The 26,702-nt window shown below is 39.2% G+C and overlaps 1 protein-coding gene across 3 annotated transcripts in view; it reads left to right on the plus strand.

The window, feature by feature from the left end:
- Positions 1 to 26,702, plus strand: part of apba2b (amyloid beta (A4) precursor protein-binding, family A, member 2b) — a 113,617-nt gene that overhangs the window by 80,476 nt on the left and 6,439 nt on the right. For 2 of the 3 annotated variants that reach the window (XM_046840569.1, XM_046840570.1), the window contains 5 exons: positions 2,272 to 2,417; positions 12,277 to 12,312; positions 14,723 to 14,809; positions 21,594 to 21,779; positions 23,333 to 23,512. In XM_046840569.1, coding sequence (XP_046696525.1) covers positions 2,272 to 2,417; positions 12,277 to 12,312; positions 14,723 to 14,809; positions 21,594 to 21,779; positions 23,333 to 23,512 — 635 coding nt within the window. The remainder of the gene's footprint in view (positions 1 to 2,271; positions 2,418 to 12,276; positions 12,313 to 14,722; positions 14,810 to 21,593; positions 21,780 to 23,332; positions 23,513 to 26,702) is intronic. The other variant, XM_046840571.1, reaches the window with a different exon arrangement.

The following is a 26,702-nucleotide window of genomic DNA, read 5'->3' on the forward strand; positions in this document are numbered from 1 at the left end:
TATATATATAAGTAGGACTGCAGTAGGGTGTAAAACATTCCTTATACACGACCTGAGGAGGATTAACATGACACTTCAGTGCAAACACTGCATTGTGGAACATACACAAACAAATGATCTTAGTGACAGAGGCTTCTAGAAACATTAATAATAATACAAAGAAAGATTTTTACACATCGTCCAGTCAGGAAAATGTCATACGTTAGATATAAACTTCTTCTTCTTCTTCTTCTTCTTTCGGCTTCTCCCATTAGGGGGCGCCACAGCAGGTCGTCCGTCTCCATCCCCCCCTGTCCTCTACATCTGCCTCTTTCACACCATCTACCTGCATGTCTTCCCTCACCACATCCATAAACCTCCTCCTTGGTCTTCCTCTTTTCCTCCTACCTGGTGGCTCCATCCTCAGCATTCTCCTACTGATATACCCCATGTCCCTCCTCTGCACATGTCCAAACCATCTCAATCTCACCTCCCTCACCTTGTCTCTAAAACGTCCTACATGCGCTGTCCCTCTAATAAACTCATTTCTAATCCTGTCCACTCCCAACAAACATCTCAACATCTTCAGCTCTGCTACCTCCAGCTCCACCTCCTGTCTTTTACTCAATGCCACTGTCTCTAATCCATACAACATCTCAGGTCTCACCACAGTCCTATAAACTTTCCCTTTCACACTCACAGATACTCTTCTATCACATATATGTAAAAGAACGTATAATTTAGTTTCTTACAGAGACGGCAAAAGTCCACACATCCTTCACTCAGTAGAAGTGCAGATCCTGATGTTTTAAAAGATGTTTCTGACTGCACTTTTTCACTCAAGTGAAAGTAAAGATGTTTGGGCTCTGACATGTTCTTCAGTAAAAACTAGTGATTATTACTACCTGTTTTAGTGTCACGCTGGAAACTGAACCTCACATCATTTAAATATATTAATATAAAATAATTTCAGATGTTGTTCTCTAATGATTGAATCCAGGCTGAAGATCCACCATATAGAACACAAGCAGAGAAAAGATGATGATGATCAGGAACGTCTCTGTTCTCAGTGGGAGATTCAAATTCAAATTTATTTTTTATTTGAATTTGAATTTGAAAAAGCCACAATGACAAGAAACAGGCCAATGAGCTGAAAACGGTGCAATGAGAAGAAAAATATTGATGATGTCACCAAATAGATTTAAACTGAAGTCTGATTTACAGATATTTGTAATGTTATTGAGTGAAAGCAACAAGTAAAAATAAATAGTGAAAGTAAAGAACTGATACCAGAAAAAGTACAATAAGGAAGTATTTGTACTTCACTACTTCTTGTCTCTGGTTCCTTATAATTATAAGTTTATCTCTGATCGAGTGGCGACTGTAGTGAAGAAAAACCTCCCTGTGGCTTGAGGAGGAAACCCTGAGTCCACTTAGAGCTGAACAGTTACTAATGAGATGATCAAAATGTTCATATTTCTATTAATGCAAATTTACAAAAAAACAATCCTTTTACGCTCAGATCTAATATTGTAAATAAACATGCATCTACTTTAATAATAATGTTAATTATTAATAGTATTATTAATGAATAATAAAGATAATAATACTAATAATATAATTAATATTATGCATTATTATGAATGATATTGATTATATTATACTTATTAATTATTATTAATAATATTATAATCTTAATAATTATTTATTAGAATAATAAGAATAATAAGAAGAAGAGGAATCAACAGTTTCGCCGTGTACCAGCAGCAGCAGCACGATCATTTTAATGCATCTATTATTCAAGGACGACTCGAGTTAATTCTTTAGTGGTTGATGGGAGGTCTCCTAATGCTTATAGGTGGTCTGGGAGTTTGTGGTGCAGGTTCTGATTATAAGCTCCAGGTCAGAATCATTACACGTTACCTACAGGTTCACCTGCGGCTTCCTGTCTGTCCACAGCTGACCCTCGACCTCAACCCTGCTGTAACAATGTCATTGAAATGTTTATGTGTAGTTTGTTTTATTATTAGTCATTTTTTTTCTACCAAGTGATGAACACACAAACTAACTGTTTCGTACAGACTACAATAAAAGCTACATGACTTATATATCTACATGATATTTTTTTGGAATGGAGAATCGAGTCTGATTCGGGTCATGAAGAACCCTCCTGTTGAGTGGCTCCATCAGACACTTTAATAAACAGATGAGAAAATTGAAACTTCAGACTCAAGAACGTTTTCTCCATGAGTTTTCTCTGATGAGGCTCTTGTTGTGCCTAAATTCCCTCAGTACCAGGGCCATGTGAGCCTGAAGACCTCATCGATGGGATCATCTTCGCTGCCAACTACCTGGGTTCCACACAGCTGCTGTCAGAGAGGAACCCGTCCAAAAACATCCGCATGATGCAGGCGCAGGAGGCCGTGAGCCGAGTCAAGGTACAGAGACAGATATGTTTTAATTCGTGTGTGTTTTAGTGGTGGAGGCATCAACATCTGGTGCGGTAGTTTTGCTTAGATGCTCAGAACTTTGTGGTTGGACAGATTTAGTTGGCTGGATTTAACCTGCACCTGGAGGAGCATGGATTTTTCTATCCAGACATGACTGGGTTCTTAAGTGATTCTGTGAAACCTAAAGTGCTCAACAAGCATCTAAAGGGCAGATCCTGCTCCCTGTCTTTTGTTTCCATCTCTGTTGTCTCTGTTGAATGTTTATAGACTTCTGATAAATCGCCAGTTTGAGGGAAACTAACATTTTAACTCGGGACACACTACATATCCGATTTATTGCTCATTTACTCGCCTCAAAAGACATTCCCTGACTTCATTATTACAGAAGGCTCAATCACAAACAGGTGAAATAGTCGGACGATCAACAAACAGGAATTCAGAGGAACAGGTGAGAATGAACAAGGTACAAAATCAGGTCGAGACCAAATTCCACAACAATCTCCAGTGAGCGTATACTTTACAGTGAACATAAATCCCTTTAATTCTATTTAAACCATTTTTATTTGTAGTGAGCTCTTAACGATGGACATTGCCTCAAATCAGCTTTACACAGGTTCAAAAAGAATGAATAAGTTTGTTCCTTGAAGAAAACACTCTCTAAGATGGCATGAGGAAAAAATCCTTGACAGGAACCAGACTAAAAAAAGGAAATCCATCTTTATCTGGTGGCACCAAATTTCTATTCAACACAGTTCCATCACTGTTCAGGTGCTGTTCAGTTACAGGTGCTGAAATGCAGAACTGTTCCTGCAAATTGTGGTCCTGAGCACGAGGTAGCAGAAGGTTGATATTAATTCCAGTCCAAATCCATCATCAAACTATTTGAGTTGCTCAGAAACTTCAGAGATCTTTAGGCAGTTGATGTGGAAACATCCTCACACAGAGGGTCTTCATTTGAAGAGATGAATCGGACAGGTCTGTAGAGAAGAAAGACAGCAGCACTGGTCAGGAGCATGGTTTACTCGACTTGAGTTTTATTACGTGACCACACTAATACATTTACGTTTAAAATGCCTATTGTTTCCACACTGAGATGGAGTTTTCAGTCTTTTTGAAAATGCTCTCCAAAGTGGACAAATTGGAAACGCTGTTATTATGTCGCAGTGTGGATGGAACGTGAAACTTTTGGAACCATTACACTCCTGATAGATTGTGAACTTTGTTGTGAGAGTGTGTTGTGGGACTTGTAGTCATACTGGCAGCCATGTTTAAAGGCATTGACTTGAGATTTTTAGATTTTAGACAAGACTTACTATTTCACACAGACGTAATAACTCTGCTGAGACACTGATCATCATGAGCAGAGGATTTTTCTGTCTTATTTTTATTGTAAGAATATGGAATTTAAATCCATAAAGCTTGAGTCAAACTTTGAACTTTTCCTCTTTTCTCTTCCAAAAGATTTTCCCCTGAATTTGTCATTCAGTCTTTTTGTTTTTTTTTCGGTTGATATGAGATTTGTTTGTTTACACCCCGGGAGATGTTGTCTAATCAGTGTTTATGGGATTAGCGGTGGCAGGGTGTAATCTCCTTCCATTATCCTGTGCAAGGACGACAGCATTCGAGCCGCCACACTCCGTGCCAATCGCAGGCGCATCCTTGAGCGCTGCTGCTGAGTCGAAGTGAAAAGTTCATTATTAGTTTTTTTTCTCTACTGAACTTTTCCTTTTTGATGTAGAAAAGCCATGAAACTTTTAGAAAATGGATATTTTCCGAGAATCCATTTTTTAATTAAACTGGGATTGCCAGATTGGCCAGCACACACCCCAGAGATCCCACGGCTGTTTATCTTCCCAATGCAGCTTTTAAACTAGGGTCCGAATTAGCCCTTTGTGAGGAAACACGCTCTGTGACAGATGGGAAGGAAATCAGCTCCGTGTGGACCCTGTAATGGGAAATCTGGCACACAAAGATCAGGATGCTGGCTGCATCTGGTGTTTCTACGTTGCCTGCTATTCTTTTCCTGTTCGGCTCAATACGCCGAAATAAAAACAGCTTGACGTTGAATGATGAATGAACAGCTAACAGAGCCATTTGACCTTCATTTGATTACTGTATGATTTTGAAGTCATTTATACACCTTCTTTCTTCTATAGATATAAGATGTGGTGTGATCCATTTTCTATCCTCGTCTGTTTTCCGGTCTCACCTTTTTTAGTGCAAAAAAAATGGGACACTAGGACCCAGGAGTTTCCCTTGATTTGAATTTAATCCCAGCCCATGTGTCCTGCTCTGTTTTTGGTCATTTGCCTGATTTAATCTCAACAACCCTACATATGTGATGCAACGCTGCGGCAAGAAGTCCAACACGCGTCACTCTACAACCACTAACTTAACCGATCAGCATGCGACTCTGATTCCCAAAAAAAGTTGTAAAAGATCTAAAGAAAAACAAAATGATTTGCAAATCTCATCTTCTTCTTCTTCTTCTTTCGGCTGCTCCCATTAGGGGGCGCCACAGCGGATCATCCGTTTCCATACCCCCCTGTCCTCTACATCTGCCTCTTTCACACCAACTACCTGCATGTCTTCCCTCACCACATCCATAAACCTCCTCCTTGGTCTTCCTCTTTTCCTCCTTCCTGGTGTCTCCATCCTCAGCATTCTCCTACTGATATACCCCATGTCCCTCCTCTGCACATGTCCAAACCATCTCAATCTCACCTCCCTCACCTTGTCTCCAAAACGTCCTACATGCGCTGTCCCTCTAATAAACTCATTTCTAATCCTGTCCATCGTCGTCACTCCCAACAAACATCTCAACATCTTCAGCTCTGCTACCTCCAGCTCCACCTCCTGTCTTTTACTCAATGCCACTGTCTCTAATCCATACAACATCTCAGGTCTCACCACAGTCCTATAAACTTTCCCTTTCACTCTCACAGATACTCTTCTATCACAAATCACTCCTGCTATCACTCTTCTCCACCCACTCCACCCTGCCTGCACTCTTTTCTTCACTTCTCTAACATCACTCTCCATTACTTTGCACTGTTGATCCCAGGTACCTGAACTCCTCCACCTTCTCCACCTCTTCTCCCTGCAACCGCACCCCTCCACTGCCCTCCCTCTCATTCACACACATGTACTCTGTCTTACTCCTACTGACTTTCATTCTCCTTCTCTCCAGCGCATATCTCCACCTCTCCAGGATCTTCTCCACCTCTCCAGCATAAGATTTGTGAATCATTGCATTGTTTTAGTGTACATTTTACACAAAATCACAACTTTTTTAGGGGTTGTAGAAACCTTTGTGTAGTTAGATATAATGTATACTGTGTGTGTGTGTGTGTGTGTGTGTGTGTGTGTGTCAGTGCTGCAGAACCAGGCCTACCTCTAAACACACTCTCAGCACAGGGGGCGGGGCTTAACGCCTGGAACTTTTCCACTGGACTCGAATCAGCAAACCGGCCTCATCTATCAAAAGCAGTTCCGAGTGAAACCATGGCAACACTTCACTGCTACTCTGTCTCCCTTTCTCTCTTTTTTCTCTCTCTTTTTCTAATGTTTGGATCGACATTAACATGGTCAGAATACCAGAGAGCTGAAATGACCTGGTATGGATCTGAAGTTTGCATTGGAGATAAATATATCTTCGGTGGCTTCGTGTCCATCAGGGGGATTTTCTCATCAAGTATAACCCAACATTTCTTCTCTCCAGTGTTCTCACTCATTATTCTCTCGCTCTCTCTCTCTCTCTCTCTCTCTCTCTCTCTCTCTTCCTCTCTCTCTCTCTTTCTCTCTCTGCAATAAAGATGCACTCTGCTCGGTTTTAGAGGGTGAACTGCATTTTTTGCAGAGCATGTCTTAAAAAACAAAATGTATCAGATGTCTTTAACGCCTTTTTTACGTGAATTGCTTTTTACTCTATTTTTTTATCTATTTTAATTTTTATATTATTTTTTCTGCATTGACTTGAATTGAACCTTTTTACCGGTTGCGTTTGTTGGTCCTGAACTTTGGTAATAAAGGTCTTTTTAAATCTCAAAATCTCTCTCTCTCTCTCTCTCTCTCTCTCTCTCTCTCTCTCTCTCTCTCTCTCTCTCTCTCTCTCTCTCTCTCTCTCTCTCCTTAGCTCTCTTTCCTTTTACTCTCATTTACTCCGTTCTTTTTGTCCCCTCTTTTATTTCAGTTTTGTCTCTTTTTCGCTTTTTTTCTTCTCTTTCTAAAATAATTTTGTACACTTTCTTCTCTTTCTTACATCTGTTCTTTTTTTTTTTTTACGTTCTACCTCAAATTTTCTTTTGCACATTTTTTTTTACTCTCACTTTTTTTTTTTTATCTTGTTTAAAGTTCAGATTCAGATGCACGATTTATCGCTATACACCACTGGTCTCCAACCCCCAGGCCACGGGCCGGCACCGGTCTGTGGGTCAGTTGGTACCGGGGGGCCGCACATAAAGAATATATAACTTACATTATTTCTGTTTTATTTATGATCTGATTCTGAACGATGTTTTATTTTGGAAAATGACCAGATTTTCTCCTCCACATCTCTCTATGACTCACTCTTGATGCAGGTCATCATGCCTCGGTCACATGACTTACCTCCATCCACTACCTTCTTAAAGGAGCTCCGGTCACATGTCTTACCTCCATCCACTACCTTCTTAAAGGAGCTCCGGTCACATGTCTTACCTCCATCCACTACCTTCTTAAAGGAGCTCCGGTCACACGACTCACCTCCATCCACTACTTTCTTAAAGGAGCTCCAGTCACATGACTTACCTCCATCCACTACCTTCTTAAAGGAGCTCCAGTCACATGACTTACCTCCATCCACTACCTTCTTAAAGGAGCTCCGGTCACATGACTTACCTCCATCCACTACCTTCTTAAAGGAGCTCCAGTCACATGACTTACCTCCATCCACTACCTTCTTAAAGGAGCTCCGGTCACATGACTTACCTCCATCCACTACCTTCTTAAAGGAGCTCCGGCCGCTAACACATAATACATTACTGCTAAACTCAAACCCCCAAGAGAGCAAAATGAACAAACAACAACACAGTGGATTCACGTTTATTATTATATTTGGAAATACCAGTTTTTATGGTTGTATCATTTTATTTTGTTGTATTTATCCACCACACATTAAAGACCAGTCCGGGAAAATATTGTCCCACATTAAACCGGCCCGTGGAGCAAAGAAGGTTGGGGACCGCTGATGTTCACAGTATTGCTGAAGCATTAGCCATAAAATACACGTTTACAAACCCTCTGAAAAGTGTAGAAATGGCGAGTGTTTTATGGTTTTTGAGAGATGTGCATCCTGTTGTACTCAGTAAAAGCCAAGAACAAAACACACAAGAACTGGACGGTGAATGAGTGGAAGAAAGTTCTGTGGAGACCCAATGGGACAATTGTGTCACTATCAGAAGAACATGTGTGAGACGGAGAACAGGTTTTTTTAGCAGAAAAGATTCCAGAAAGTGAAAGAAATCCTAAACCAACACGTCTCCCATTCCACACTTCATCACCATGCGGATTCGTCTGGTCAAAGGAAATCTTTAAACACTACTGAGTTTATTGTATAGACACAAAAGGAACATGCACGTGTCTCTCAGAAACCATAAAACACTGATTTTCTCTGAGTCTCTCCCTCACTCTCTCATTCTACTGAAGAGTTTGTGCTCCACTGCAGCTCTGTTTTTCCCGCAGCAGCCCATTGACACGTCTGCACCCGTTTCTCTCCATTCAAACGTTTCACGTTTCGAAGCAAAAAATGTCTCTGAAGTTGTAAAAAAGAAAATGGGGATAAACTGAGAGTCGGTGGAAAAGGTGTGAAAGTGATCAGGAGAAGAAACGACACCACGGAGTGCACACTGCTGTAGCACAAGCGATCAGAAGCACGCATGATTGGTATTAACAGAGACTTTTTTCCATCTCAAACCAGCAAGAAGAATATCTGTCTTTTTTTTTTTTTATCAAAACTTTTAAACTAAAAGATTTTATTATTATTATTTTTATTTTTTTTATAAATCGTCTGTCAAGCCATGTACAGCAGACGAGTCCGCTTCAGAACTGCTTCACAGACACAAGCTTGATGTTTTATTGAGCTGGAGCCTCCAGCCAATGCTGATGCAGTATTTATGCAATGCTTATTGCTGCTTCTTCTCGTGTCTCCGTGTCTCTGTTTCTCTCACAAGGGATGTTTTTTTTTTGTACAGAGAAAAATAAGGTTGAACCCAGAATCTATCCTCTGAGTGTAAAATGATCTGAGATGGTTTCAGCCTGGTCGACTGTTTCACTGTTTCTCATGCATCTAAATAAAGCAGGAGAATGAAGCTGCTCTTCTCCACAAGCTGGTCAGGGGTCCTGCAGTCTGAGGGAGTGGACATGAGTGTGAGAGGCAGGTTCATGCCCTCTGTTAAATGGAAAGAGAGAGGGAGAGGAAGAGAGGGAGAGGGAGAGAGAGGGAGAGGGAGAGAGGGAGTGGGGGAGAGAGAGAGAGGGAGGGAGAGAGAGAGAGAGAGAGGAGAGAGAGGAGGGAGAGAGAGAGAGAGAGAGAGAGAGAGAGGGGGTGAGGGAGGAGTGGGGAGAGAGAGAGAGGAGAGAGAGGAGAGAGAGAGGAGAGAGAGAGAGAGAGAGAGAGAGAGAGGGAGGAGGAGTGGGGAGAGAGAGAGGAGAGAGAGAGAGGAGGGAGAGAGAGGGGGTGAGGGAGGAGTGGGGAGAGAGAGAGGGAGAGAGAGGAGGAGTGGGGAGAGAGAGAGAGAGAGAGGAGAGAGAGAGGAGGGAGGGAGAGAGAGGAGGAGAGAGAGGGGGTGAGGGAGGAGTGGGGAGAGAGAGCGAGAGGGAGAGAGAGGAGGGAGTGGGGAGAGGGAGAGAGAGAGAGGAGAGAGAGGAGAGAGAGAGAGGGAGGGAGAGAGAGGGAGGGAGGAGTGGGGAGAGAGAGAGAGGAGAGAGAGAGGGGAGGGGGAGTGGGGAGAGAGAGAGAGAGAGGAGAGAGAGGAGGAGAGAGAGAGAGAGAGGGGGTGAGGGAGGAGTGGGGAGAGAGAGAGAGGGGGAGAGAGAGCTGAGTGTTTTTGAGACGTGACGTGATTACTAAACGTGTATCCATGTACAAAGATGCCTGGGCTGTCGCACAAAAACAAAGTTGAATAGGTAACACATGCCGAGGGGGAAAGCGGAGATGATCTTCATATAATCTAATAAACAACACGGCCTGAAGCGTGAAGCTCCACACGCACCACAGTTACAACCTGCATTCTTTCATTTATTACTGTCATTTTACATTTTATATTCAATGAAATAATTGTTGTTATTATTATTATTATTATTATTATTATTATTATTATTATTATTATATATTTTTATAGCGTTTTTAGTAGACATTGTCACAAAGCAGCTTCAGAGAGTAAATATATTAATATATATATTCAAATCTTAATTTATCTTCATAATTTTATTTCTATTCTTGTATTTCTATAATCTTATTCCCATACATGTATCTCTAAAATGTTATTTTTAATACATAAACATAATTTCATGTATATGTTTTTTTCTCTATACCTCTATAATTTTATTTCTATTTATTTCATGTGGCGCGTCTGCTCTTGGAGTCTGTGACACAACGAACGAGTGATTTAATCAATAATTTAATTAACTACTAATTAGTAAATTCATCATATTGTGTTTATTTATTTATTTTTTGTTTATTTATTTTTCCTTTTTAATTGATTCATGAGCTTGTTTGTTTGTTTATTTATTTTTGTCTTTAATTTTGTATTTTTAATTCATCAATAAGCAATTACCTTAATCATTTATTTCTTTAATGTTTATACTGTACGATTTTATTTTATGAATCGGTTAATTAATAAATGTTTTATTAATTAATTATTTTTATTCAGTTATTTATTTAGTTTCAATTAATTTCATTTTTACTTGTAGAACATTTTTAATAATGAACATTTTCTCAAAGCAGCTTTGAAGTTTATTATTTTCTGTGTGACTCTGTGTGCCGGCTCATGGTCTCATATCTTTTATTTAATCTGAACAATTCTAATCCAATCCTAATTCAATGCTAATCCAATCCTAATCCAATCCTAATCCAATCCTAATCCTTTTATAAAAATTATAAGGTGATTAAACGATCATCCCTGTGTTGTTTCACTCATTTGTACCCAAAATGACGCTGACAGTGCAGTTCTGTTTCAGACTTGGTGATGAAGAAGGTTCTTTCTTCTCTCTGTTTGTGAAGGTCTAATCCGAGTCCCAGCTTGATTTCCATCTGCTAAATTCTCACACTCAAAGTGTTCCTCAAGTTTCTGCAGAGCAGCATTTAGCACTCATTCAGCTTCAGAGTAAACTGTAGACTCGTGAGTGCAGTATATGAGAAATATGAGCAAAATGAAAGAAAAGAGAACATATAAGAAATTACAGTGGAACCCACTGATCTCGACCTCGGTGAACTCGCCAACACTATTAAGTCGAAGTTTTTGAAGTGGAACCGGCAAATACTCGCTTTGTCTTAGAGTTTTAATCGGTTATGTCGATTCTTTTATGTCGACGAACCGTGATATCTCGAGCACGAGGGGGGCGGATTTGCCACTTAACATCGGTTATCTCGATCCGCATGACCAATCGCCGGCTTTTGCCACGTCACCGTCTCACTACCGTATTTTCGCGTATATAAGACGAGTTTTATAGAAAGTTTTACATCCCCCTCACCCAGGGTGCGTCTTATATACGTGAAAATACGGTAGTGAGACGACACTGTGCAGCCGCAGAACAACTCACGGAAGTGGCGAAAAAATCAAGCCTTCCAGATGTTACAGGTGTAGGACACTTTCAGAGCTGTGTGTCAGAGTGAAATGACTCGAGAATTTAATGTTGACACTGGTTAGCTTTTTGTAAAAACGAACTACACCCCGATTGATTTGTTTGATTTTCATTTTGTTATTTGTGTTTGTCTTGTGAGAATTTTTTGTGAGTCAAATAATCGATCATCTTATTTATTTGTTTGTTTGTTTGTTTGTTTAATGAATCAGTCGTAGTGTATTTACTGGTTTGAGGGAGTTTTTTGCTCGTGTATCGGCACCTCTGACGCTGGATTTGTGCTGTTGTTGGGCTGTTTGTAGGATTCACACACAGTTTGTCCGGTACACGTCACAATACACTCGTGTGTAAATCTGCTTTGTGACGATGTCGCTGTTACAATCGTCTTCAACTGACTTCATAAGAGTTTTATTGCTTTTTGTTTTAATTCGCTTTGTCTGAATTACTGATAAACAGAAAGGAGGATGGACGGATTCAGTCCAGTGCTGCAGAAGGAATAAGACGTATGATATATAACACGTGTGTAATGCCGGGGCCTCCTGGAATGGTCCCCTGGTGCAGATCACATCTGTGTGATCCAGACAACAAGTGCAGCATGATGTCTTTATCAAACAAACAGCATGTGTGTTGCATTTAAAGTGTGAATTGTGTACAGTGAACAAGGTGTTTTACACACACACACACACACACACACACACACACACAGGCTGACTCAGAGATGATGAGAGATGTTCTCCATGCATATCGGTTATGAACCCTGATATTTTTCATGCCAGACGGATTCGTCTGTCTTCATCAGAGCAAAAGAGCTTTTGTTTATTTTTAGTGAGAATTGTGCATCTCATGGATCTCATGGACCAATTTTTATTGCACTCCTGATGTTTTTGGCTGTTTATGTTCTCTTTCCTGTTCGTTCTAACACGCTCGTTTCTTTTCTTTGGACTTCCCTTTTCCCCTCCACTTCCTTTTGCCCGCTCCCACATGCGATGACCCCTGTACTCCTGAACAGAGAGTTCAGAAGGCGGCCAAAATCAAGAAAAAGGCGGTGTGTAATCACAAACTTGCATGCGATTAACAGCTAACAAGGACCGTCTATCGCATCCCCCCCTCGTCCTGTACCTGCATGTTCATCCTTTCATCTGCTTTTTTCCCCTCATCATCTTTTTCATATCCTATGAGATATAAAACATATCAAAAGCTTGGTAGCTTCATCCATTCAGTTGTCATGGATCCTTCCTGAGTTTCAGTATATCAGTGGTAGAAATCAGACACAGACGCTGAAATGGCAGGAGGTTTCTCACCACGCAGGAGATCAGTTTGGAGAAGATCCATTATAACACACACAGGAGGTGGGAGTGGATATACGTCTAATATACACTATATGGACAAGAGTTTGTTTACAGCTGAGCATAAGATTGTGATTTTCTAAGAAGCTCCACTCTTCTGGGAAGATGCTCCACTAGATTTTGTGGAGATTTGTGCTATTCGGAAACACAGGGGTGTTAGTAAAGTCAGGTGCTGATGTAGGTGAGAAGGTCAGGAGGCCTGGGGTCATTCATTGTTCAACAGGGTTTAGAGTTCCACAGCAGGAGATCTTCCACTCCAACTCATGTAAAGCAGATCTTCATGCTGGAACAGGTTTGGGCTCCTAGTTCAAGGGACCGCATCCAAAGACGTCCTGTACAGTTGTGTACCTCTAGATTTGTTGGAACAGTTTGGAGAAGATCCACCTATGGCTGGAAAAGTCAGGTGTCCAAATACTTTTGTCCATACAGTGTATATTTGAACTTTTTTACTGAGAATGTTTATTTACATTTAGCAGATGCTCTTCATACAGCTGAGCAACTGAAGGTTAAGGGCCTTGCTTAAGGGCCCAACAGTCCAACCTCTTAACCAATGAATGCACTAGAAGGACAAGTTAAATGTCTAAATGTCCCATATTTTAGTGACATAATTAACTCATTTGGTGTTTAATTGATTCAATTTGGTCTTTAAAGTGATTTAATTTTATACGGGTTTATTTGTCTTTTTAATTCCAACGCAGATTATTTAGGAAGGTGGCGGTTAATAAAGAAAGAAAAGAGAAGTGCGTTATACTTGTCACATGCACTTCTACAGCACTGTTATATTTTTTCTGTGCATATTTTAGTGATTTTAGGAAGCTGGGTTCAAAGTGCAGGGTCAACCATGATACAGCGCCCCCTGGAGGGGTTACAGGCTTTGCTCAACCACTGAGCTCCAGTACCACTTATTGCATAGGATTATATTTTTAACGATACGATATTAACTGTATCATAAATACAAATTGGTGAGATAATAGTAATAACTGTAGATAACTAGAAGTAAATAATAGTAAATTGTAATATTGTGGGCTGATGTTTTTATAATCACTTTAATAATTAATACAAGTTCAATTAATACAAAAGCTGCAATCTGGTTTCTATTCATAGCAGCAGCTCCTAAGTTCCTCCCTCAGTCCATACAGCTCTGGATTTCTCTTTTACACACACACACACACACACACACACACACACACACACACACACACACACACACACACACACACACAATACAGTCATTTCCTGTGTGGCTGCTTGTATTACCTCTATGAGCTTTTCCATTTTTAAGTTATTAATCTTGTATGTTTCTCCACTCACTGAGCATGTCCTCGTTGTGTGTTAATATCAGAACGTCTGTGTGTCCATGTGTGTGGTACGTGTTCTATACACTGAGCATGTCCTCGTTGTGTGTTAATATCAGAACGTCTGTGTGTCCATGTGTGTGGTACGTGTTCTATACACTGAGCATGTCCTCGTTGTGTGTTAATATCAGAACGTCTGTGTGTCCATGCGTGTGGTACGTGTTCTACACACTGACTGTTTTTTTTTCTCCATTTCATTTCCTGTTCCGTCTTATTCGGGATGATTAATGTCAGGATTATGCCTCAGAACCGGTCTCCATTTTCTACCGCATGTCACATGACCTGGTTACGTGTCACTATTCACTTTAAGCAGTTCCTCGTCACTTTAATTATCACGTGGGTTTAAGTCTGACCTTTTGTCATGCAGTAACGGGAAACAAATCCTTGAGAACGTAATCTGAACCGTGCGAGACTCATCACCATGTGCTAATTAAAGTGATACAGAACACATGATTAGTGCGCACACGTGACCAGGTCATGTGACGTGCAGGAGCTCATGAGAGACGTAGTTCAGCAGCATATTTCTGAAACTTTATAACTCCATTTGCTGTAAATGCATCGCGGCCCCTGGAAGCCCGGCGTGTCTCTGTTAGTCTGTGATTCATGTATTTGAAATGCTTTTGATGGAGACCACGGAGCGTGTTCTCTTCAGGCCCAGACCCAGGGGTCTACATGAGGTTCTGAGGGCTCCAGGGTGCCAGTCATGAGCATTTTCTCATCCATAATGTATTTGTATCTGTACGTTTGTGTGTAGAACTCTGAAGGAGACGTGCAGACGCTGACTGAGGTGGACCTCTTCATCTCCACCCAGAGGATCAAAGTCCTCAACGCCGACACGCAGGTACGCAAAATCTGATTATTGTTTTTGCAATTTTATCAAACTTTAATGCCTCTAAACTGTGGGGTGCCATTACTATTTCACAAAGGGACAGGCAGGTTTGAAAGGCTTTTTTTCTCCTAATAAATGAAATCGTCATTTATTTACTTCTTTAATATTAGTTTGATGATCTCGATTATACTAATGGAAGTTTCTTCAACATAAAAAAAACGTAATCCGTGCTGCAGCATCATTTCCATTTTCACCGTCAGTCTGTTTAAAAGCCTCTCACGTATTGATGTAATCGCAGAGCAATCCAGCGAGTCCCTCGAGTCGTGGATCGCAGGAGCCTGCCGTGATGAGAACGATGCAGAGACGAGCGTCTGCATTATGAATGATCTTCTTTAGTTTTCTAGGTTTTGCTTATAAAAGTAAAAAGACTGTGTGGGTGGATGTGGACGTTTCCTGATGTGGTTATTTAATCAGCCAATCGTGTGGCAGCACATCTGTGTATCAGATGCAGCTCAAATCTGTACCTGAACTCTTTAGCTTTAACTGTGAGATGGACGTTTGTAACCAGATTAACGGGTGTGAGGTTTTTATAAAAACGATTGATTGTTTGTGTTGGGATTTTCTTTAATACACAAAATCAGAGTGAAGCATTATAATGGTGTAAAGACTCACATCCAGCTGTGTGATCATAAATGTTTATGGTGCTTAGCATCCTGTGTTTTATTTTTAAACAATAAGATGAAAAAGGAGAGAAAAAGTAATAATGAGGCATTAGTAAGTTATAATTATTTACAGATGGGAGCAGAAGTGCATGTGTGAGTATATATATATATATATATGAAATGATATAAATATTTACATAGAGGACATATTAGCGTACGGTATTTTTTATTTAAAAAAAATATGGAAGACGAATGATAACAAGTAGAATAAATATCTTACAGTAGGTGTGCAAAAATACACAAAGATACGTAGTGTGCATTAAGGTGCAACAGTACTGAGTGAAATGGTATGAAGAGTTCTGAGAATTAAGAATATTAATATACAGTATGTTATTATAATTAATATTCAGTAAAATGCAGGTATTTTATTGATAGACTTGTGCAATTATAAAACTCTAATCTTTGAACATTTTGTAGCTCCTTCTCCATCCTCCTCCTCCTCATTGTCTGGGAGTCAGTGCGCTCATGGTGCCAAGTCCTGGCACGATCTTCTAACAGTATTTTAATAGGAGCGTGTCGATGGGCGTCGCTGATTAAGACATTTTATATGTGAAAGAAAAATGTACACCGTAGCCCATGGCGAGGAAAAATCTGCGTTATTATACAGTAATTCTGGAGGGAACTGAACTGAGACCAGCACAAGCCAATGCATATAAATGAGGCTCGAGTTTTCATTAAGGAGAGTTCACTAGAGCTGAACTTTTGTTGTAGATAATCTGCATGAGGCTGAGGGTTGATAGCAGCAGCATTCAGGAAGAAACATAAGCTTTGAGAGAAACATGAGCAGTTGAGAGTCAAGGGCCGAGGAGTTGCATCTTTGCAAGCAGGTGCAACCACCCACACCTGCAACCCAACATCAAGTCCACATCAGGTTTCACGCGAGGAACCTGTAGCTATCATGGGTACAGGCCCAGACTGCAACAGTGGACATATAAACAATAGGAAAAGAATTGCATCTACCTGTGACTGATATATCCCCAGATTCTCGTTCTTGTTCGACAGGAGGAACCTGATGTGGCCTTCTGTTCTCATATCTTTTCCACCTCAAGGTTTGAAGTATATTTTGTGCCTTTTGAGATGCTTTTCTGCTCACCACGGATGTAAAGAGTGATTATTTCACTTACTATAGACGTCCTGTAATCTCAGAGGTCTGGCCATTCTTTTCTTCAGAGACTGTTGTGTGTGAACATCACAGGAGAACCAGCCCTCTGGGGACCAGCTATGAGTAAAGACACAAAGATTGCACATTGTCTTCATTCTGATGTTTAATGTGAACTGTAACCGAAGCTCTTGACCTGCATTTGTTTGCATTGAGCTGCTGCTACATGATTAGATAACTGCAGGAACGTCGGGTGTTCCTAATAAACTGGCCGGTGGTTGTGTGTGCACAATACAATGTGGAGACATTTAGTGTGCTGACAGCTAGAAGAATTGTGTGTGTGTGTGTGTGTGTGTGTGTGTGTGTGTGTGTGTGTGTGTGTGTGTGTGTGTGTGTGTTTGCTTCTTTATATATGGCCATGACCTTTTGTTCATACTGGAGGGATATGACTGTAGGTCTTTATATCTCTATGTGTGTGTGTGTGTGTGTGTGTGTGTGTGTGTTCTCAGTCTAACTGAACAGCAGTGTGTGGGCAGCCTGGCACGGACGCTGTGCATATCTGTATGTACTGCAATGCAGTGACTCTCTCTGCCTGACACGGCTCTGTTTCCTCCTCACACAGCACAGAGAGGCACATGCTCTACACACTTCCAGCTTCCAACACCTGCTCCATTCTCTTTATTTCATTAGGCACTACTCCAGATTACATCCTGCACCATAATTACTTTACAGTCCCTTACAGAAGTCTTTTGCGGGAATAGTACACAGTTAATATCAGGTCACACCCACTGGTGCAGACATCGTGTCTAAAAATGTATTTACACATTCACAATATTCCCTAAAGGAACACTTGGCCTAATTTCAGTTGGAGTAAAAAGAAAAAAAAACCCACTGACAGGTCCACATGACCCCACCGGCTCTACTGAAGCGATGCTAGCGTTGTGGATTTCCTTAAGGGTGGAGCTCAATCCTGTGCCCAAAGATTTTACACAAAGACTAGTGCAGTGAGGAATCCAGCCAGAACAACAATAATACAGAGTATAGACAACAATAGTACATTCTATAGAAGAGACTATAAAAACAATCATATATATTATAGAAACAATAGTACAGACTGTAGAACAGACAATAAAAACAATGGTAGAGATTATAGACTATAAATAAGAATAGCACAATGTTTTAATATAAATAAAAAAAGCACAATATAAAAAATAGAATAGAATTAATAGACTTTATATATAATATAAATAAACTAAAAACATAACAACATAATTATAATAGATTGAATAGATAGTTATATAGATATCAAAACATTATGAGTAATTTATAGAGAACAATATCACACTGCTATAGAACATGGCAGCTCTCAGACCTTCTTCACTATTCTTTAAGGCAGCTTTAATCATTCTGTGGTGTGTTTTGTAACCTAATTACTGTTTATCTACATCCCGAAAGCTATTTTATCACATTCTTTTAGTTACATTACAGTTAATTCTGGATCTTCAGTGAAAAGCCGTACACTTGCACGTGTCAGGTTTGCAGAAGACCTCGCCTGTGATCCAACACTGAGATGTCACAGGTGCTGAATTAAAGCAGGAAATGTTTGTGTCACGATATCCATTTAATGTAAACCCAGGGAGCTCGTTCCTGAGGGAACATGAAGAACAGGGCTGATTAGGGAAGCGATTGTTCGCCCTCCTGGCCGGCAGCCTGGTGTGTGATTGGAATGAAAATGTATGGATCTGCTCTGTACTCTGTCTATCTGGCGAAGGTTAAAGGCTGTGTGTGGCCTGCATGCACACACAAATGAGATCATTTATTGTGTTGATTGAGCAATGATGTTCATCTGAGCAGGTGCAGGATGGAGAGAGGGCTCCACGCTACCACTCCGCGCTAACGCTACACGCTGCTAACTGACCCACATTCTCCGGGTTAATCAGGTTAATACTCGACAGGTGTTCTAATGTTCATGATCAAGTCACGAATGCTTATTGTTTAACCAGAAATTCTCTCAAAGCAGAGTTTAGAGTTTCGTGGTTACTGATGGGATTTACAAGTAAAATCTGTTAGTGAAATTTGTTTCCAGAGGAAATTAAATAAATTAATTCAAGTTATTTTATTAAATATTAATTAGAAATGTTATTGAGACATTAATTCAGCATTAAGTTCTTGGTAATTGCACAGATGACATTTCTACGAGATTTAGGAGCTTCAGCAGTGCATGAAGTTGCTGAAGTTACAGGTAATGATGAAGAAATAAAGCACTATTAGTTGTGGGATTATATAAAGAATAATTCAGTTGATGGCTAATTTATTTAGTGCACAATGTAGAGGTGAATTTCATCCTAATATTTAAACAAAAACACTCTACTGTACTTTACCTCATCACACCCTCACTGCATCTGTACGGTGTCGTCTTCATATACACTACATATAAACTCCCTCATATACACTACATATAAACTCCATCATATACACTACATATAAACTCCTTTATATACACTACATATAAACTCCATCATATACACTACATATAAACTCCATCATATACACTACATATAAACTCCTTTATATACACTACATATAAACTCCATCATATACACTACATATAAACTCCTTTATATACACTACATATAAACTCCTTCATATACACTACATATAAACTCCTTCATATACACTACATATAAACTCCTTCATATACACTACATATAAACTCCTTCATATACACTACATATAAACTCCTTCATATACACTACATATAAACTCCCTCATATACACTACATATAAACTCCTTTATATACACTACATATAAACTCCTTCATATACACTACATATAAACTCCTTCATATACACTACATATAAACTCCTTCATATACACTACATATAAACTCCTTCATATAAACTACATATAAACTCCCTCATATACACTACATATAAACTCCTTTATATACACTACATATAAACTCCTTCATATACACTACATATAAACTCCTTTATATACACTACATATAAACTCCATATAAACTCCTTCATATACACTCCACATAAACTCCTTCATATACTGTGCATATACACTACATATAAACTCCTTCATATACACCATATAAACTCCCTCATATACACTACATATAAACTCCCTCATATACACTACATATAAACTCCTTCATATACACTACATATAAACTCCTTCATATACACTACATATAAACTCCTTCATATACACTACATATAAACTCCCTCATATACACTACATATAAACTCCTTTATATACTACATATAAACTCCATATAAACTCCTTCATATACACTCCACATAAACTCCTTCATATACTGTGCATATACACTACATATAAACTCCTTCATATACACCATATAAACTCCCTCATATACACTACATATAAACTCCCTCATATACACTACATATAAACTCCTTCATATACATATAAACTCCTTCACATAAACTCCTTCATATACACATATAAACTCCTTCATATACACTACATATAAACTCCCTCATATACACTACATATAAACTACATATAAACTCCTTCATATACACTACATATAAACTCCTTCATATAAACTACATATAAACTCCCTCATATACACTACATATAAACTCCTTCATATTAACTACATATAAACTCCCTCATATACACTACATATAAACTCCTTTATATACACTACATATAAACTCCTTCATATACACCATATAAACTCCCTCATATACACTACATATAAACTCCCTCATATACACTACATATAAACTCCTTCATATACACTACATATAAACTCCTTCATATACACTACATATAAACTCCTTCATATAAACTACATATAAACTCCCTCATATACACTACATATAAACTCCCTCATATTAACTACATATAAACTCCTTCATATACACTACATATAAACTCCTTCATATTAACTACATATAAACTCCCTCATATACACTACATATAAACTCCTTCATATAAACTACATATAAACTCCCTCATATACACTACATATAAACTCCTTTATATACACTACATATAAACTCCTTCATATACACCATATAAACTCCCTCATATACACTACATATAAACTCCCTCATATTAACTACATATAAACTCCTTCATATACACTACATATAAACTCCTTTATATACACTACATATAAACTCCTTCATATACACTACATATAAACTCCTTTATATACACTACATATAAACTCCTTCATATACACTACATATAAACTCCTTTATATACTGTATGTCTACATATTTATTTCCTTTTATTTGTATCTTTTATATATAAACTAAATTGTGTTTTGAATACTTTCTACTGTGGGTCTGCCTGCCTGGCTGTCTGTCTGTCTGTCTGTCTGTCTGTCTGTCTCACTGTCTGCCTGTCTGTCTGTCTGTCTCACTCTCTCACTTTCTCTCTCTCTCTCTCTCTCTCTCTCTCTCTCTCTCTCTCTCTCTCTCTCTCTATCTATCTATCTATCTACCACACATTAAACATAAGCTGCTTATTTATTTCAATGCTGATTCACCGATAACTACTTGTGTTTTCACTGCTCTAAACTCCTTACAGCCAATTACAATCCAGCTTTCACACTGACCCGAGTGTTTAATAAAAAATAAAAAAATTAAGAAGTGAAATAAAAGAAAATCAGATGAAATCAGGTTGTTGTGAAGTTTTCTCAGTGACAGAGGCTGAGATTCCACTCTTCTCCTTTGTGCCAGTGAACATGACAGTGATGACTAGTTGTGTAAAAAAGAGCACAGCATTTGTAAATTGGAGCAGCGAGCTTCTGCTCTGTGAGAAACAATATGTAATTCCGTCCTGACTGTCAGCCCGTTTACAGGAGCATTATGGAAGTCTGGTGGAGAAGAAAACGCTTGATGAAAATGACAAGGACATAAATATCATGGATGTCAGACTGAGCAGTGACTTTGTCACTTATTATGGCTTTTGTTGTTTCTACAGGAGACGATGATGGACAACGCGCTGCGTACGATCTCATACATCGCCGACATCGGGAACATCGTGGTTTTGATGGCACGCAGACGCATGCCGCGATCCGCCTCCCAGGACTGCATTGAGACCACCCCAGGTGCTCCGGAGGCCAAGAAACAGTACAAGATGATCTGCCATGTCTTTGAGTCTGAAGATGTAAGACTAACAAGGAGGAAAAAAGCTTTAGACATGACATGGATGATACATTTACATACAGTTTATTGTGCTCCTTGTGGTCCATAGAAGGTGTTTTTTTTATTATTTTTACAGTAAACGCTGCAGCGAGAATCATAAAAACGCCTTTATTTTCGATCGTGTTTAACTTTATTGAAGTAGACGAGTGAAATCTAATCTCAGAAAGTTTGGCAGGGTTTGTATGTAGTTGATAAAAACAGGCGTGTATAATAACGCTCTTCTCTCCACTCGTACTGACTCATTACCTTCTCTGATGTACAGAGTGAAAGAGTTGGAGTGTGTTGGAGTGTGTGTGATTAGCTGAGTCATTCTGACCGCATCCATCACTTTCACATTCCAGCTAAGTTATTTTTAGTGCCATCAGGCCCTCGGATGCTGTTCAGCAGTAACTTGGCCACTTCCCTGCTGCCGTCCTGCAGGTGCTGAGACGAGCGTTTCTGCTCCGTCCAGCCGTCTGGTTTCACGTGTTAATCGGATGACGTGGTCATGTTTTCGTGTTACCTCAAATTACAAACAGATCGATGGATAAAAATAACACGTGTGGCTTCGACAGTATTTATGATTTTCCCTCGTCGGAGAAAGGTGCTTTATATGAATCAGATTACAGAACAGTGATTTTTCCTTGCATATCCCAGTGATGTTAGGATTCTGGGCAACACTGGAGCATAGAGGGTTAAGGGCCTTGCTCAGGGGCCCCAAGAGTGGTAGATTGGGTATACTGGGGAACCCACAGCCTTCTGAGCAGTAAACGAGAGCCCTAACCACTGAGCTCCCACTTCACCTTGTGGTGACTTGTAATTAAGCAGTTAAGGGCCTTGCACAAGGGCCCAGCTTGGTGGTGATGGTGATGTAGGATATGAACTTGTGATTTACCGATACTCTGTTCTACTGCCTGTGGGTGAAATACACGACCCGACACTGATTCAGCAGATGTGATCAGGCAGGATGTAAATGTGAGTGTAAATTAATTTAATTGCTGTGAAAATATCAAAAAGAAAGTGTGTTGCGGGAAACATAGTCCCTGTCCATAATCCAAAACATTCATTACATGTTTGTGTGGGTTTTTGTGATTCTGTATTTTTTTGTCAAGCCTCGGATCTGTGTGTGGACACAAGGCTTACCTGCATTCACATGTAAAATTGATGCAACTGATCCAGGCCTGAGAACAGCCATCAATCTGACTTCAGTCTGGAATGAGATGTGACACAACTCATCTATTCTACTCAGCAGCATGATCTAGAGCTGATTGAGGATCTGGCCAGCTCTGGATAAACATGCTTTGTGTTCCGTTACTCAGCTGTGTCTAAAATGAGAAGCAGGCAGATTTTGAATTCTCTGCACATAATGAGAAATTGAAAGTCTCACTTCTCACAGAACCATGAAGAATTACACCAACTCCTGTGTAACTCCTGTGTTTTAATACTTCCTCATTCTAAAAGTCACCGATGTTTCATTTAATTGTTTGCTTCACTGCTGTTTTGCTTCTCTTGTGCCTCGTGTGTGTTGTGCTCCAGGCCCAGCTCATAGCCCAGTCCATCGGCCAGGCGTTCAGCGTGGCCTACCAGGAGTTCCTCAGAGCCAACGGAATCAATCCAGAGGACCTGAGCCAGAAAGAGTACAGTGACATCATCAACACACAGGAAATGTACAACGACGACCTCATCCACTTCTCCAACTCAGAGAACTGCAAGGAGGTCAGTGCGGGTTCCACTTTCTGAAAGGCTCTGCTAGTAATATTTTAGAGTGCGAGAGAAGAAAGTGCTCTCAGAGAGACTGCAGCAGTATGGGTTAAGCTTTTATAGGCTGGTTTTCTAAGGCTTCCAGCTGATCATTACTTCCTCTTGCTTGAGAGATGCATGAAAGAAGATAGAATTTGATGTGGAAATCCGGCACTAGGAGTGCACGATGTGGAGGTGAAGAACGTCCCGAGCTGAAGTGGAGAACATTATAATAGTGTAAGGTCTCACACCTAGCTGTGGTCTCTTTCAGAGGTGTAAAGAGTAGCTGAAAATCATACTTGAATAGATCAGAGGTCTTCAACCTTTTTCAGGTAAACGACCCTTCAGGTGATAGAGACATGGAGCAGGGACACCTGATCAAACGTAGCCACTGATATTAATATAAACCAATCATATTACACTAGTTATATTATGTTTAGACAGTTAGTACTGTTGTTGTTGTTGTTGTTGTTGTTGTTGTTGTTGTTGTAGTACATGCATCATTGTCTGTATATTTTCGTATATTTACTTTTTTTTAAGATTTATGCATCATAACAAACACACAGTATCTCACAAAAGTGAATTTTAGCAAACATTTTTGTATCTTCTGAAGGAATCATACTGTAGAAATGGAATTTGGATATATTTTAGAGTGTCAGTGTGCAGTTTGTGTAGCAGTACAGATTTACTGTCCTCTGAAAATAACAACACACAGTCAATTAGTCAACTAAAGTGAGTCCACCCTCAGTGAACGTGTAAAACTGTGTGTAAAGTGTGAATATTGTGTGTGAGCAAACAAGTCGCTCAAAAAACAGAAAGTAATAAAATCATCTTTCTAGTAAATAAAATGACAGGATCACAGGGTCACAAAGCAGAAGAACCGTTAGGATTTAATGGACAAATGAAAGTAAATCATTTTAGATAAATGAAAACCAAATTAATTTGATGCACCGCTCAGTTTCAGAGCTATTATAATTTAACTTCAACTAAAAAGCTGTTTTTTAAAGTTTTTGGAATTAATTTGAACTCTTTTTGGACTGAAAACGAGGCCATAAAAAGTCGCTCACAGGATGCAGATGCGGGTTGAAGCTCTTATTGATGTCTGCAGAACGAAAAGAAAACGAATGGATCGAAATAACGTTTTGTTTTCATTGTGCATTTTATACACGACTCGTTACAGCAAGAATCTGATAATGAAGCTGCTGTTGTTTTTGTCTTGTGCAATTTTTTATACATTTTTTAATCATTTTTACTTTTTACTATTTTCTCCAGTATGGTTTGTGCTTTTATCAAAATTGAAAAATAAAATAGAAAAGAAAAGAAAAGAAAAGAAAAAAGAGAACTTTATTAATGCCAGACACTCAGAGCCAGAGACTGCCTCAGATTACAAGAATATAAAATAAATGAAATATATAAAAATATATATATACAGTACAGACCAAAAGTTTGGACACACCTTCTCATTCAAAGAGTTTTCTTTATTTTCATGACTATGAAAATTGTAGATTCACACTGAAGGCATCAAAACTATGAATTAACACATGTAGAATTATATATGGAATTATATACATAACAAAAAAGTGAGAAACAACTGAAATATGTCATATTGTAGGTTCTTCAAAGTAGCACCCTTTTGCTTAGATTACTGCTTTGCACACTCTTGGCATTCTCTTGATGCCTACTTTGAAGAACCGACAATATGACATATTTTCAGTTCACTTTTTTGTTATGTATATAATTCCACGTGTTAATTCATAGTTTTGATGCCTGTGTGTGTGTGTGTATATATATATATATATATATATATATATATATATATATATATATATATATATATATATATATATATATATATATATATACAAAATGTAGAAAAAGAGAGAAAAGTGTTCTGTGGTTGTCTTCGGTGGTCTACAGCTACGGCTGAATGTGCTCCGGTGTTGTTTCTCAGTATTTCAGTAAGTTTCTCAGAACGCTGTTTCCACTGACAAACACAAACTAGCTGTGTGTTAAAAAACCCTGAACCCACACCTGACCTCCTTCCAGCCAATCACAATCCAGCATTCATACTGACTGTAGTATGTACACATATCTTACACTGGAAAAGCATTATTTCGTTGCACAAGTAGGAAAAACCAAACTAGAATCTGGACCTGGGATTGAAAGCTGTTGCTCCTACAACTTCATAGAAAAGTGTTTCATTTAAAACATACTGTAATTCTGGTTGAACCATCACGGTGTGTTTTGGTGAGGTAATAATCTTCAGGCTGTTATCAGATGAGAATGCTCACCAGTGGAAAAACATCATGAGTGTAGCCTTTGTTGAACTCATAGTGAATTGTTTCAAAGTGCAAAAAGTTCCACTGTCCTAAAATTACACAGGAAATCAATAAAACATCCAGAAGTTTGCTGGAGGCAGAAGGTTTTAGAACGTTTAAGTCAAGATTCTTTAAAGTGCTTTATTTTAGACCCTCTGTTGTGCTTCTGGGTTTGACATTAGGGCAGAGCTGCAGTGTGTTTGATGTGAGTCGAATGTATTTTCAGCTCTAATGTGCGTCAGTGATGATCAAAAATCTTCTCCTTTCTCTGCGTCCTTTCAGTCCCAGAATATATGATAGATAGATAGATAGATAGATAGATAGATAGATAGATAGATAGATAGATAGATAGATAGATAGATGATAGATAGATAGATAGATAGATAGATAGATAGATAGATAGATAGATAGATAGATAGATAGATAGATAGATAGATAGATAGATAGATAGATAGATAGATATACACACACACTGACCACTAGGTGTTCAATTTTTCAAGACGGGTTCCACAGACCTTGCAGGGGTTCATCAAAGAAGTCGAAGCTGAGTCAGAAGCTGAGTCAGAAAACAGACGCATGAGTGCTGCAGCACTGCTTTAAAGGTTGCAGAAGCAGAAGATCCACTCGTCAGTGCTCAGACCGTACACCACACACTCGGTTTGCAGGCCGTCGTCCCAGAAGGAGCCTCTTCTAAAGCTGCTCACAAGAAAACCCACAAACAGTTTGCTGAAGACTCCTGTCCAAGAGCATGAATTACTGGAACATGTCCTGTAGTCTGATGAGACGAAGATAAACTTGTTTGGCTCAGATGGTGTCCAGCATGTGTGGTGATGCCCTGGTGAGGAGAA

Source organism: Silurus meridionalis, chromosome 26 (genome assembly GCF_014805685.1).
Source record: "Silurus meridionalis isolate SWU-2019-XX chromosome 26, ASM1480568v1, whole genome shotgun sequence".
Classification (NCBI taxonomy): Eukaryota; Metazoa; Chordata; class Actinopteri; order Siluriformes; family Siluridae; genus Silurus; species Silurus meridionalis.